Source organism: Rhinatrema bivittatum, chromosome 1, assembly GCF_901001135.1.
Source record: "Rhinatrema bivittatum chromosome 1, aRhiBiv1.1, whole genome shotgun sequence".
Taxonomy (NCBI): domain Eukaryota; kingdom Metazoa; phylum Chordata; class Amphibia; order Gymnophiona; family Rhinatrematidae; genus Rhinatrema; species Rhinatrema bivittatum.
The window spans coordinates 160,896,647-160,909,615 of record NC_042615.1 but is presented as its reverse complement, the minus strand read 5'-3'; the positions used below and the strand labels follow the sequence as shown (position 1 = coordinate 160,909,615).

Below are 12,969 nucleotides of genomic sequence, written 5' to 3'. Positions count from 1 at the left end.
TTATTTCAACTAGGAACTTTACCTCTAACACATCCTGCTGTGACATTTACCAAGTCAAAACTGGGGTAACCGAAATCACCCCTTTTTACTGTGCTGCTGATTTTGTTAGTTTGAGATCACATTTGCATTTATGTATGCATTGTACCATATAAAATTTGTGATGAGCTATCCATGATGCTATCATGGTTCCTTGGAAAACCTTCTTGCTGAAGGAGTCCAAGAGATGGTAATCTTTTCCTGGTGGTGAGTTTGAGTGAAGTTGTGCCTTTTTGGCCTTCTTAAGAGCTAATTCCACTATCATTGACAAATGAGGCAACTGTATCATTCTGTAACCTGGTGACTTTTGCATACAAAATTTGATATCAAATTTCCTCGTTGCTGTTACAATGGATGAAGGTGTTTCCCATTATTTTCATCTATAGGCTGTCTAGAATTGCATGAGTGAGCACAGCTACTGGTTCTGAAGGTATGTCCAAAATATTGAAGGATATTCATCACATCTATCCAGGAATTTGGGTCTTTACGGACATGGACATTTAGAGATTTGCCCAGCTTTTCTTTGAATTTTGAATATGAGAAATCCTGCAGAGGAGGTGTGAACTGGAGGGGAGATGGGTCCAATAGGCTTCCCAGAATCCTTAGGGCCTTTCCTGGTGATGGGACAGCCAAAGAAGCAGGAGAGGGTGAGCAAGGAGACAAATGAGCAGATGGGGAATAGGATGGGCCCTGTGGTGGGGGTGGATATCCATTTCCATCTCCTTCTGTTGGAGATGTCACATCCTGTGGCGAGATCAAGGGGATTGGCACTGGAGGAGAGAACTCTAGGAGACTGCAGTTGATTAGAATGCAGGAGAGATATAGGATACACAAGTTGCCCTAGATAAAATATCACAAAGAATGTTTTTACAATAGCAGTCTGTTGTTCCAAGGATGTCTGGATCTGCTGAGTAGGTGATGGCAATACTACATCTTCTGGCTGGATTGTAGGTGGCCTATTGGAGGTTAGGAGAAGAATGGAGAAAATTGGCTCCAGCACTTCAAGCCTTAGGCCCTGCGCAATGAGAAATGCATATGTTCGAAAGGCAGTGGATAACACATCTGGTGGAAAACCATGTCTTGCAGATGGAACTGGAAGCGTTGTGGACAGGGTCCAGACAGAGAGACTAGGATGCTTGTGACTGACAGGGCTTACTTTAACACTCTCTCACACAAAACACCTTGGTGCTAGGTAACAGTAACAATGGATTATTGGCTTTTAGGAATAATTAGAAAAGGGGAATTGCTACATATAACACTGAATGGTTAATTGCAAATAGCAACTACTACAGCAAATACCAAAAAAAAAAAAAAAAGCAATATGTATATATATCAGGGTGGCTCATGGAAAAGTAGCCTCCTTCCACTGCACTGGTAGTGTAGGCAGGCTACTTTTCCATGGGCCACCCTGTATAAAGATCCAGAGCTTACATAGTCACTACTGCAAACAAGTATCCAACAGATGTCTGTTCATCCTTCCATATTGTTGACTAAATCCCTTACGGCTTTGCTCACCATTATACAATTTGTGAGAAATCGATTAGGAGAAACTTAACATTGGCCGATCCCTAAGGTGAGAATGAGCAAATTGCTTGAATCAGTTGGGGTGGGTTATCTTCCTCTCTTTGTTTTCTTATTAGTCCTGGTGCCACAGTTGAGCACATCATACACATCAAAGCAGTATTAGGGTATCTTCAATGCTTGGGCACTGTAATTGGGCAAATTCAAATCAACAGCATCTGCATATGTGAGTCACACCTTCCTGCTGCTGTAAACAGTAGCAAAGAGGCCTCAAACTCTAAAGCAATTGCTTGGGGATGTACAAACAGTAATTATTCAAGTAGTGGCATATATGCAAGCAGTAATTATATGGGGGGATTAGACAGCAGGAATAGTTCTGTGTGCCTGCCCAGGTAAATTAACTTAACTGGTTCTGAGCTGGCCAGGTTCAGAATCCATTTCTATATGCCTAGGTACATTGTGCCTGTGTTTGGCTGAATTAATCAATAGTGAGAAATAATCCCATAACATATTCCACTCCCTGCATTCAGAGAACACACACTACTACCTGTTGGTTGAAAGGTTTCCTAATAGTCAGCACTATCAAACGTAATATGAACATACATTACACACTATTCTCATAATATCAGGTTCTGGTAGAAGAGTAAGGGCTGTTTGACCCAGTATATAAATGATTCCAGTCCCACAAGAATTCTGGAAGGATGCTGGAGCAGATACCTCCCTTCATTCAGTTGATATTTCAAGGAATACAATGAAAAACAGTGATGTTAAAGAAGCATGAGCTTTCAACACATTGAGTGCAAGAAGTTTCAACACCTTTTGCTTCAATTGCTCTAGAGCATAGTGCTTGGTCTATTCTAGTGCACCGTGTTGGACAATGCTTCGACACACACCGAGTTGTTTTTTCTAGCATGTCGAGCTTCTCTTGCTCCAATATGCGTCACTTCTCTGATGCTTAGTGTGTCAAATGCACCGATGAGTATGCAGTGGGCTTTCTGAAGCAGCATGCTTCCAGTAGTCCGACACATTGGCTTTTTTCGGCTTTGAAGCAATATGCTTTGATAATGCAAGGGCTATACTCAAAGTACTTAAGACTGCCATCGACTCTTTTCACACATGCTTCATCTTTGACACAGACCGTTTGTATTTTTGTGTGACACAAGCTTAGAGTCCGATTGGGTCGTTGCGAAGGAGGGATTGAGCAGCCCCTTCACTCGACTCACTTTCTGGAGATACTGAAGAAGTTCTGCTGTGGGAAGGAGCAGGTGCATAAGTGTCTTGGTCTCAGTGCAGCTCATCTATTTTGGCCCCTCTGTGTTCTTTTGGACATTCTACCACCCACTGGACAGTTTGGTTGATTGTGCAGTGGTCCTAGACAATCTGTAATACTGATTATGTGTATCAATCATCAACATGAGCTGTCCAGTTACAGGCCTTGAAGTGGCTTATTTTGTTCTTTGTTGACATTCCAGAAGATTCTGTTTTCATCCTCTGCTCATTCAGGGGATAAAAGTTAGGTTAATTCACAAGTAGGTTGGTCTAAAAATTTATTCTGCTTGAGTATGAATAAATACTGAGGAGCAGCAGGTGGCACACCAAGTTAAGGGGGCAGTGCCTTCGAAACTTTCTGTCTCCAACTGCTGGAAGGGAGGCAAAACCCAGCAGTCTGGACTGACCTGAGGTACTACAGGAACGAAAATTAGCAGGTAAGAACCAATTTTCCTATATCACCTTCCCCAGCAATCTATAACCCTTGTTTTCGAGTCATCAAGTATTATGACAGCTGCCTCGCCTTTGATCGATGTCCGACACACTGATTTTGCCCCTCTGCTAAATAATTTGATTCAGGCTGACTTTGGAACCCAAGCTCGATTTCTTGGCTTACCTAAACAATTACTTTTCTGATTTGCCCTCTTCTATGCAAAAACAAGCCACCAAATAGCATACTTCAATTATTTTTATGTGACACCCAACTTCAGGCTAAATGGTGAGAACTGTTATGTTGACAGAGGGTCTTCCAGCTGGGTCCATGCACATTATGAAGATAATGTCTGCAACCCTCGAGAGCAGGGAAAGACAACTGAAGGTTTCACAATGCAGGAACAAACTCTGCATGCAGAAGGCAGCAATGAAGAGTTCATTTTCCTTCCCAGAACCTGACAGCAAGAAATGACTGGTCACCCAACAATTGTAAAGGAGAGAGTGGGCCTAGAAAAAAATGTTTTACCATTCAAAGAAAGAGGCTAAAGTACTGAAGCGTTATACCAAACATTTTATTTGTCCAACACCTTAACAGTGTTTCATATAGTCTCTTAAAGCAGACCGCATCCGTCACGTCTTCATATGAGTATTTATAGATATCCTGTTGTTTCATGGGTATAGATTTCACAATATAGATAACTGCAGAGAAAAAAAAACAAAATATTAAATTGATGCTGAACGATGGTCTACTAATATGGTCACAGGCAAAGAGTAAATTAAAAAAACATTCCTCCCACTGAAAGTAGTACATTGAGAGATACAGAATCATGACAGCAGAAAAAGACTCAATGGCCTATGTAGTCTATCCATCCACATCAACTACTCAGCTCTATAACATCTCAATATAATCCACAAATCAAAATATCAAATGATACATATACAAACCTTTACTGGATGTCTAGTTGTAAAATTCACCACCCACAGGTTTCCAGAAAAAGGATGCAGTAATCTCACAATTGCTAATCTGCATTAGAAGTAGCCTAGTGCTGTGGTTCTCAACCCCACCCTTAGGACACACCAGCTAGTTGGGTTTTTAGGATATCCAAAATGAATATACATGAGATAGATTTGCATACAATGGAGGCAGGGCATGCAAACTTATAATACACATTCATCGTGAATATCCTGAAAACCTGACTGGCTAGATGTGTCCCAAGTACTAGGTTGAGAACCAGAGTAGTGGTTAAAGCAGCAAACACAGCCAGGGCTCAAATCCTGTTTGTTTCAGATGTTCCATTTGACCTTGAGCAAGTTACCTCACCCGCCACTGCCTTAAGATACAAACTTAAGATTGTAAGCCCTCTGGGGCAGGGAAATACCCGTGATACCCACATGTAACTTGCCTTGAGCTCAGGTCTGAAAAGTTAATTAAAAAAAAAAGTTTGAAGTGCAATTCTAGTAGCTGCGCTGGTCCTGGAAGTGCAGTACTAGTGGCCATGTTGGTCCTGGAGAAAACTGAAATCTTTTAGAGTGCAATACCTTTTATTGCACCAACCCAAAAGATCAACTCATGAATATACAAATATTGTGACAAGCTGTTCTTTTCAGCATGGTGAGCTCTCAAATAAGGAGAACTGGTTAACAGGGATGTCCTGCTCACTAACTACCACATGATGTAATATCATAAAATCATTAGAGGTGCTATATGGCGTCAGACCAAAAGACCATCAAGCCCAGCATACTGTTTCCAACAGAGACCAAACCAGATCATTAGGAAGTATGCAGCAGATTCCAAAGAGTAGATCCAACTCCTTGTTATTCACTTCCAGGAATAAGCAGTGGGATTTACAGAGTTCATCTGGCTATTAATAGTTTATGGACTTATCCCCCAGTAACATGTCCAAATCCCTCTTAAACCCAGCCATGCTAGATACCTTGATCACATTCTCTGTTAAATTTCATTGCTTAATTGTGCACTGAGCAAAAAAACCCCCAAAAAAGCACTTTTCCAATTTGTTTAAATCGACTATCAGCTAACACTATTTGAAAGGTTAAACGATTGTTCCTTATTTACCTGTTCTCCCCCACTTATGATTTTAGAAACCTCTATCATATCGCCCTCAGTTTTCTCTTTCGTAAGGAAGCCTTCCATTCCTTTTATCATTTTAGTTGCCTTCTCTGCACCTTTTCAAATTCTGCTATATCTTGAGATCGGGCGAAAAGAAATGCATCCAATACTTACGGTATATTTGCATCATAGATCCGTACAGAGACAATTATGTTCTTTTTCAATAATTCCTAATATTCTATTTGTTTTTCTGACCACCCTCACACACTGAGCTGAGGATTTCAACATTGTCCACAATGAGTCCCAGATCCTTTTCCTGGATAGTCATTCCTAATATGGGACCCAGCACTGTGTAGCTATAGTTAAGATTATTTTTTGTTTTATGTGCATCACGTTACACTTGTTCTGTTCACCTCGCCCCTGAAACAGGAGAGAGCCCTACCTAGACCTTCAAGGAGTTAAGGGTCAAACCTTTAATCAAGTCGTCCTGCAAAAATTCCAGAATTAGTGGGATTTTGACTGCCCGATGGGGGACACTGTGTCCTCACACCAGGCCTCAAATACTCTCCAGACCCGCACTTACACTAGGGTCGATTAGAACTTCCACGCGCGAAGTAAGATGGCAATTACTGCTGCAGAATATCCTCGCTTCATCAGGCAAGCTCTCTCAAGAGCCAGACCCGTAAGACAGAATAGAATCTGATCCTCATGAAGGACCAGTCCCTGCTGTAGCAGGTCCCTGTGCGGTGGGAGGCACAGAGAGGTCTTCACCAGGAGTCGCCACATGTCCTCATACCAAGGACGCCTGGGCCAATCTGGAGCTACTAGCAGGACTAATCACCTGAGGTGCTCAATTCTGCAAATGACCCTGCCCAGCAGAGGCCACAAAGGGAAAGAGTATAGCAACTCTTCTTCTGGCTAGGACTGACCAAGAGCGTCAGTCCACAGGGACCACTGATCTCTTCTGTGACTTAAGAATCAGGTCAATGGCCGCATCTCACAATGCGGCCATTGACCTGCTGGCCGCATTGTGAGATGCGGCCAGCAGGTCAATGGACGGGAGACCACAACGATCTACTATTAGCTGAAAGGCTTTGGCCAACACCCACTCTCCTGGATCCAGACTCTCCCTGCTTAAAAAGTCTGCTCTGATGTTGTCTTTTCCTGAGATGTGGAAAGGCTGAGATCATCTGTAAGTGTATTTCTGCCGATTCCATAAGGAGATCTATCTCCTGTGTCACTTGCTGGCTCTTGGTTCCACCCTGGCGGTTGATGTAGGCTACGGTTGTTGCATTGTTTGACATTACATGGACCACTTGAGACTGGGGCTGAATTATAATCACGCCAATCTGACTGCCCAGGCTTCCAGGTTATTGATGTTCCAGAGGGCCTCTTTCTCAGTCCAACGTCCCTGGGCCATCAGTTCCTGATAGTAGACTCCCCAGCCCTGGAGGGTCGTGTCTGTTGTGAGGACCAGCCAAGTTTGGAGAGGATAGGGGTACACCTCTGCTCAGATGAGCTTCCTGCAGCTACCCCTGGAGCCGAGAGCATACTCCAATCGGCAAGTGGAGGCAAATCGAATAGTCTTGAGACTGCAGGTTCCAACCTGACAGTAGTGAGCATTGAAGTGGTTACATGTGTGCCCTTGCCTACGGCACTACCTCCAGGGTGGCCATCAAACCAAGAATTTGGAGATAACTCCACACTGTTGTGCGTATCATCCTCATCAACTGACATACTTGGGACATCAACTTCCTTATCCACGTGGTCAGAAGGAAGACCTTACTCTGCTTGATGCTGAACTGGAGTCCTAGATATTCCAAGGACTGGGAGGGCTTGAGATTGCTTTTGTCCAAGTTTACGACCCAACCAAGTTCCTGAAGCAAGGAGGTCACCCAAAGACTCTCTTCCACAGACTTGGCCCAGATCAACCAATCGGCCAAGTGCAGGTGCACCAGGAGTCTCTCTTTTCTCAATGCTGCTATGACCACCATAATCTTGGAAAATGTTCTGGGGGCGGTGGCTAGGCCAAAGGACAGTGCCTGGAACGTTTGTGTTCTTGACGGACTGGAATATGTAGGTAGGCCTTGGATAGGCTCAGGGAGATTAAGAACTATCCCGATTATACAGCCATTATCATGGAGCGTAGGGTTTCCATGTGGAAATGATTTACTCATAGATGTTGGTTGATGCTCTTGAGGTCCAGGATGGGGCAAATCCAGCTCCTCTGCCCACTGTGAGGCAGAAACTGCATTGGGAGAAAAATCTAAAATGGCTGCCGTTCCCATGGTTTGCCGGGTCGGGAACGGACTGGCCATGCGAGGTGAAGCCCATCCTTGGGCTTGAGTTTTCTGTGCCGCCGCGAAGGAGCCCTCCCCACCCGGGAGGCATCGGGAGCACACTCCGTCTCTGGAGAGCCGGGAGGCTGGCTCTCCACAGGCTAAGCACAAATTTGAATATGGCATGAGAGAATCAGCACAGTCGGGAAGGAAACAAATAAACAGCTGATAGGGGAGTCCCAGAGGAGAGGAACAGGAGATCGAACCCCGCTCCCTCCCTAAGAGCCAAAACCTTACTGCCGTTAAATTACCACAGAAAAATTACAAATTTAATATTTGTTGTCTTACTGGTTTTTTTTTTAAACAGTAGAGAATTACAGGGGAATGCGCTTCCCTGAATATGCACCCGAGAAATGGGCATCTTGGGGCAAGGTAGAAGGCCGAGGGGGAGTGACTGGCACCACCAGTATCACCCCAAATACGAAGGTCACCGGGAAGGGAACCTAGGCTGAGCAAGTCAAGGGGCAAAGCACCAACAGGAACCCTAAGAGCGAGGGAGACAGGACTGTCTCCCTAACACAGTCAACAAAATGACAGAATTTAAAAGTAGTATTTTTTTTTTTTTTTTTACATAAATATAACTTCAATCAATACTTGCTTGAGCTTGCCCCTACAGAAAAGAAGCAAAGAAGGAACCCCGAAGGGAAAGGGCAAGCTAACAGGGAACTGCAGGGTGAGCTGTCTGGCATCTGCTGGAGACAGACAAATACTGAAGGGCTGCAGGGTAGGTTCTGTCCTGATATAGGATACCCTTTCAGTTTTGGTCTGTCTCCATCTGCTGGACAGGAGGCTCAACCCATGGTCTAGACTGATCAGGGTTCATACAGGGAAGGGTGCATTGTCAGCTCGCTCTTAAATTTTATGCGCACAGATTTCAGACGCTTAGGCAGGGTGCGGTGAGGCACACATACAGCCTTACGCCCAGCTTTTACCTGTATTCTGTGCTTAGTAGGTCATGCGCGTATGTACGTGCACGGAGTTATGTGCACAGTGCGTGCGCAGAGCCAACACACTGCATGTGCTGTCCTTCTACGGAGGGCAATTCGGCACGCACAAAGATGCACGCAAGATGGCGCCACCACAGCCTACCATGCGGTGTGCTGACCAAGCCTAAAGAGGGGCCTAATCCACTGGGGGGTCACTCAATCTGCTTGGAAGCCCACTTCCCATTACCCCAATGGGCTCGGGAACGTCGGTATGGTGCGCCGAGCAAAGAGACTGGAGGAAGTCTTACGAAACCCCTCCAAATGTCTCTGAATTGGGAGGTAAATCATCTTTTCTCTCTCTCTCTCTTTTTTTTTTTTTTTAAACTTACCTGGGCTCAGTGCTTACCAACTCAGTAGAGAGACTGTCCCCAGCTGTGGGGCGAGAGGGCTTTGGCTGTCACTGTCACACTCGGCTTACTGCACCAGTTGCCTTTCAGCTGCTTGAGCAGCAAGTCCGTGCCAGGAACCAGCCACCGGACCAAGACATACCTTTAGGGATCTCAGAAACTGCCTTAGGAATTCTCAACTGGGGGAGGGACCTGTAAGTACTATCACAGGGCTCAATTTTTCTCCAATTTAAATGTAGAATTTCTCCTTCCAAAAAGTACAGCAAGCCCCATAGGGAGAAGTATGTCCACCAGTTGCTGGAGATGGCGAAATACTGAAGGGCTGAGGTCACTGCAGGGGTCTATCTAGGTTGACATCAGCTTTAAAATCTGACTCCATCTCCATGTGCTGGCAGGGGAGCATAACCCCAGCATAGTCCATCTGGCTATACGCAAGGAAACTGAAGCTTACTGCACTGACACTTAAGATTAGACAGGGAAAACTGGCTCAGTGTTATACAAATATTTTACAACAGTAATGTCAACAATACCAGAGAAACAGGAGGAGCGGGATGTTCCTGAACACAGGTTTCCTACTATGCGCATTAACCTACTGAAAGCTAAGCCAGCAGTGATCTTCCAAACACTTTTCAGTCCTACGTATCATCACCCTAGGCAACACTCAAGATATGTTAGAAAACCAACCTCCTGCTTCTTCATTCCTCAACTTGCTGAACTGTTCCCTTCTCAGAGACATAGATGCCATCCAAGAATTTTCGGATATCCTTGTTCTTCACAGTGGTGGCCTGCTGGATCAAGGCAGCTATGAGGGATGCAAAATATAAAACTTGGTTAAGGTAATGCTTCTCGCATCTGCTGGAGTCAGAGAAATACTGAAGGATCATAGGGGGCACACCAGTATATGAGGGGTGCTTTTCAGTTTGTTTCTCCGACTCCATCTGCTGGAAGGGAGGCACAATCTCAGCGGTCTGGACTGATCCTGGTACGTAAAGGGAAACTGTACAATCAGAGCACACCAGTACCAACACGCATCACAGCATTCGGCTTGTGTCTATGACAAACATCACATACAAACAGGTTCTCTATCACAGGAATTTCTTTAACCCCAGAACCAGTTTCTTAAAGGGGCTTATTCAGAGGAATCTTATCCCCACACTAGCAGTTGCTTCTTGTTTAATTAAGCCTTGCAGTTTTTATTTTAAAAATTTTCTATTCCATTTATGTCCAGCAATTCAAGGTGGATTACACAGGATACATGCACAATTGAAAAAACTGATATAACAAAGAGTGCTGCCTAGTCAATCATAGCCAAAGATGGAAACAATCTATGAAACTATAGTCCTTTTGTGCTTTTTCTTCCCTCCGCCCCCCCCCCCCCCAATTTAATAATGCCAGGATTTAAGGACTACAGTATGCCACAGCAATGATTGACATTTAATACTGCTTTGCAACTGCAAAGATAAGTAGAAAGCCCGGAGCAAATAAAGAGGAACAAGCTGAGACCGGAGCAAACCTTAGTCCTGGGGGAATTCTGCGTACTGCGGAGTGCAGAATTCCCAAATTCTGCACAGAAAATGTTATAGGAGAACCCGGCATGCTGCGAACGGAGCGTGCTGTTTGTGGCAAAGATGAAGGCCCCGGTGCGCCATTTGCAGCGCGAATGTGTGTAGAGAGGTGTGTGTGTGTGGAGGAGGAGGAGAGGGTAAGGAGAGAGGTGAAGGGGCAAGGGAGGATGAGAGGAGGGGAGGAGTGTTTGAGATAGCAAGAGCAGTGAGGAGAGAGAGAGAGAGACAGCAGGGGGAGGGTGTGAGTGTTTAAGTGTGGGTGCCAGAGAGAGGGAGTCTATATGAGGAGATTGTGAAGGAGTGTATGTGTGAGAGAGACTGGGAGCTGGTATGTATGAAAAAGGGATCCTGTGTATGTGAGGGTGCTAGCCTGTGTGAAGGGATTGTGTATGTGTGAGAGGAAGCCTGTGTGAAGGGATGCATGAGAGACATAGGTAGCCTGTGTGAGGGTGTATGTGTGACAGAGAAAGGGAGCTTGTGTGGGTGTGTATGCAAGAGAGAGGGACCCTGTATGAGGGGATGTGTGTGTGCGAGAGAATGAGGGAGCCTGTATGAGGGTGAGTGCATATGTATTAGAGAGAGGGAGCATGTGTGTGAGAGAGGGAGGGACAGAGGGAGTCTGTGTGAGGGGCAGTACTGAGAATGGGGTCAAACTCTGGGAATGGAGATAGAGTGCAAGGGACTGAGCCTAGAGATGGATGTAAGAGATACTAGCAGGTGGAGGAGTTGGGGCCTGAGAGGGCAAAATGGCTAGGGGAGTAGGGAGAGCGAGTGGGACACCCTTACAGTGAATTTCTATGGAAATTCTGCATCTTTAAGTAATAAGTTTTTTCTGTATTAATTTAAAATGTAATTACTTAAAGACTGTCATGTAAATTGTGTTATTTTGACCAATATAAAGTTTGCAGAATTTTAAGTTTTTGTGCACAGAATTCCCCCAGGAGTAAATCCTGTTGGTTTAATGGAGAGATTACTTACCTGATAATCTCGTTTTCCTTAGTGTAGGCAGATGGACTCAGAACAAATGGGTATAGTGTGCTCGTGCTAGCAGTTGGAGATGGATCTGATGTCAGCACGTAGTACATATACCCCTGCAGGAAGTGCAGCAACTCAGTAATCTTCCTTGCAAAAGCGTTATGGATATATGTGTGACTGACCGATTAACCTGACCGACTGACAGTAGCTGGAGACCGCCAGTGTTCTCAACCGGAAGGCGTCGACACCCGGCAGGGTGGATGCCCTATGTAAAAAAACATTGCTTACCTTGAATCGGTGAATTCCCATGCATATCGGCAGCTGGGCGGGATGCTGAGTCCATCTGCCTACACTAAGGAAAACGAGATTATCAGATAAGTAATCTCTCCACTTCCTAGCGTGTAGCAGATGGACTCAGAACAAATGGGATGTACAAAAGCTACTCCCGGACTGGGTGGGAGGCTGCCCGAGGTCCGTTTAGGATTGCCCTTGCAAATGCTGCGTCCTCCCTGGCCTGGACGTCCAAACGGTAGAATCTGGAGAAGGTATGGAGGGAGGACCACGTTGCCGCTTTACATATCTCTGCAGGCGACAGCATCCTAGTTTCTGCCCAGGAGGCCGCCTGCGCTCTGGTAGAGTGAGCCTTGACCCGTAGAGGTGGTGGTTTTCCCGCTTCTACGTAGGCCGCCTTGATAACTTCTTTGATCCAGCGGGCAATGGTTGCCCGTGAGGCCGCTTCCCCTTGCTTCTTCCTGCTGTGAAGGACGAACAGGTGGTCCGTCTTTCGTACTGCTTCCAACATTTCCAGGTATCTGGACAGCAGCCTGCCGATGTCGAAATGGCGCAGTATTCGACCTTCTTCCGACTTCTTCAAACCTTCCGTAGTTGGCAAGGATATGGTTTGGTTGAGGTGGAAGTGTGAGACTACTTTGGGTAAGAAGGAAGGAACCGTGTGAAGATGGATAGCCCCTGGGATGATTCTGAGAAACGGATCGCGGCAGGACAGCGCTTGTAGCTCTGAGATGCGGCGTGCTGAGCATACGGCCAGCAAGAACACCATCTTCAAGTTTAATAAACGGAGGGACAGGCCTCGGGGGGGTCTGAAGGCGGGTCCCGCTAGGAATTCCAAAACTAGGTTGAGGTTCCACAGGGGCACTGGCCACTTCAGTGGCGGGCGAATGTGTTTGACTCCTTTCAGGAAACATGAAACGTCTGGGTGTGTGGCAATGCTGTTGCTGTCACTCCTGGGGCCGTAGCAGGATAGCGCTGCCACCTGAACCTTGATTGAATTGAGGGACAGACCCTTCTGAAGCCCATCTTGCAGGAAATCCAAAATGATGGAGATTTTAGCAGCATGTGGATTGGTGCTGCGAGTTTCGCACCAGGCTTCAAATACTCTCCAGATCCTTATATAAGTTAGTGATGTGGAGA

At 45.6% G+C, this 12,969-nt stretch overlaps 1 protein-coding gene across 1 annotated transcript in view; it reads right to left on the bottom strand.

Moving 5' to 3' along the window:
• Positions 1-3,809: 3,809 nt before the first annotated feature.
• Positions 3,810-12,969, bottom strand: part of RPL9 (ribosomal protein L9) — a 32,180-nt gene continuing 23,020 nt past the window's right edge. The window contains exons 6-7 of the mRNA XM_029589305.1: positions 9,683-9,800; positions 3,810-3,957 (exon numbers count right to left, since the gene is read on the bottom strand). Coding sequence (XP_029445165.1) covers positions 9,694-9,800 — 107 coding nt within the window. The 3' untranslated portion in view covers positions 3,810-3,957; positions 9,683-9,693. The remainder of the gene's footprint in view (positions 3,958-9,682; positions 9,801-12,969) is intronic.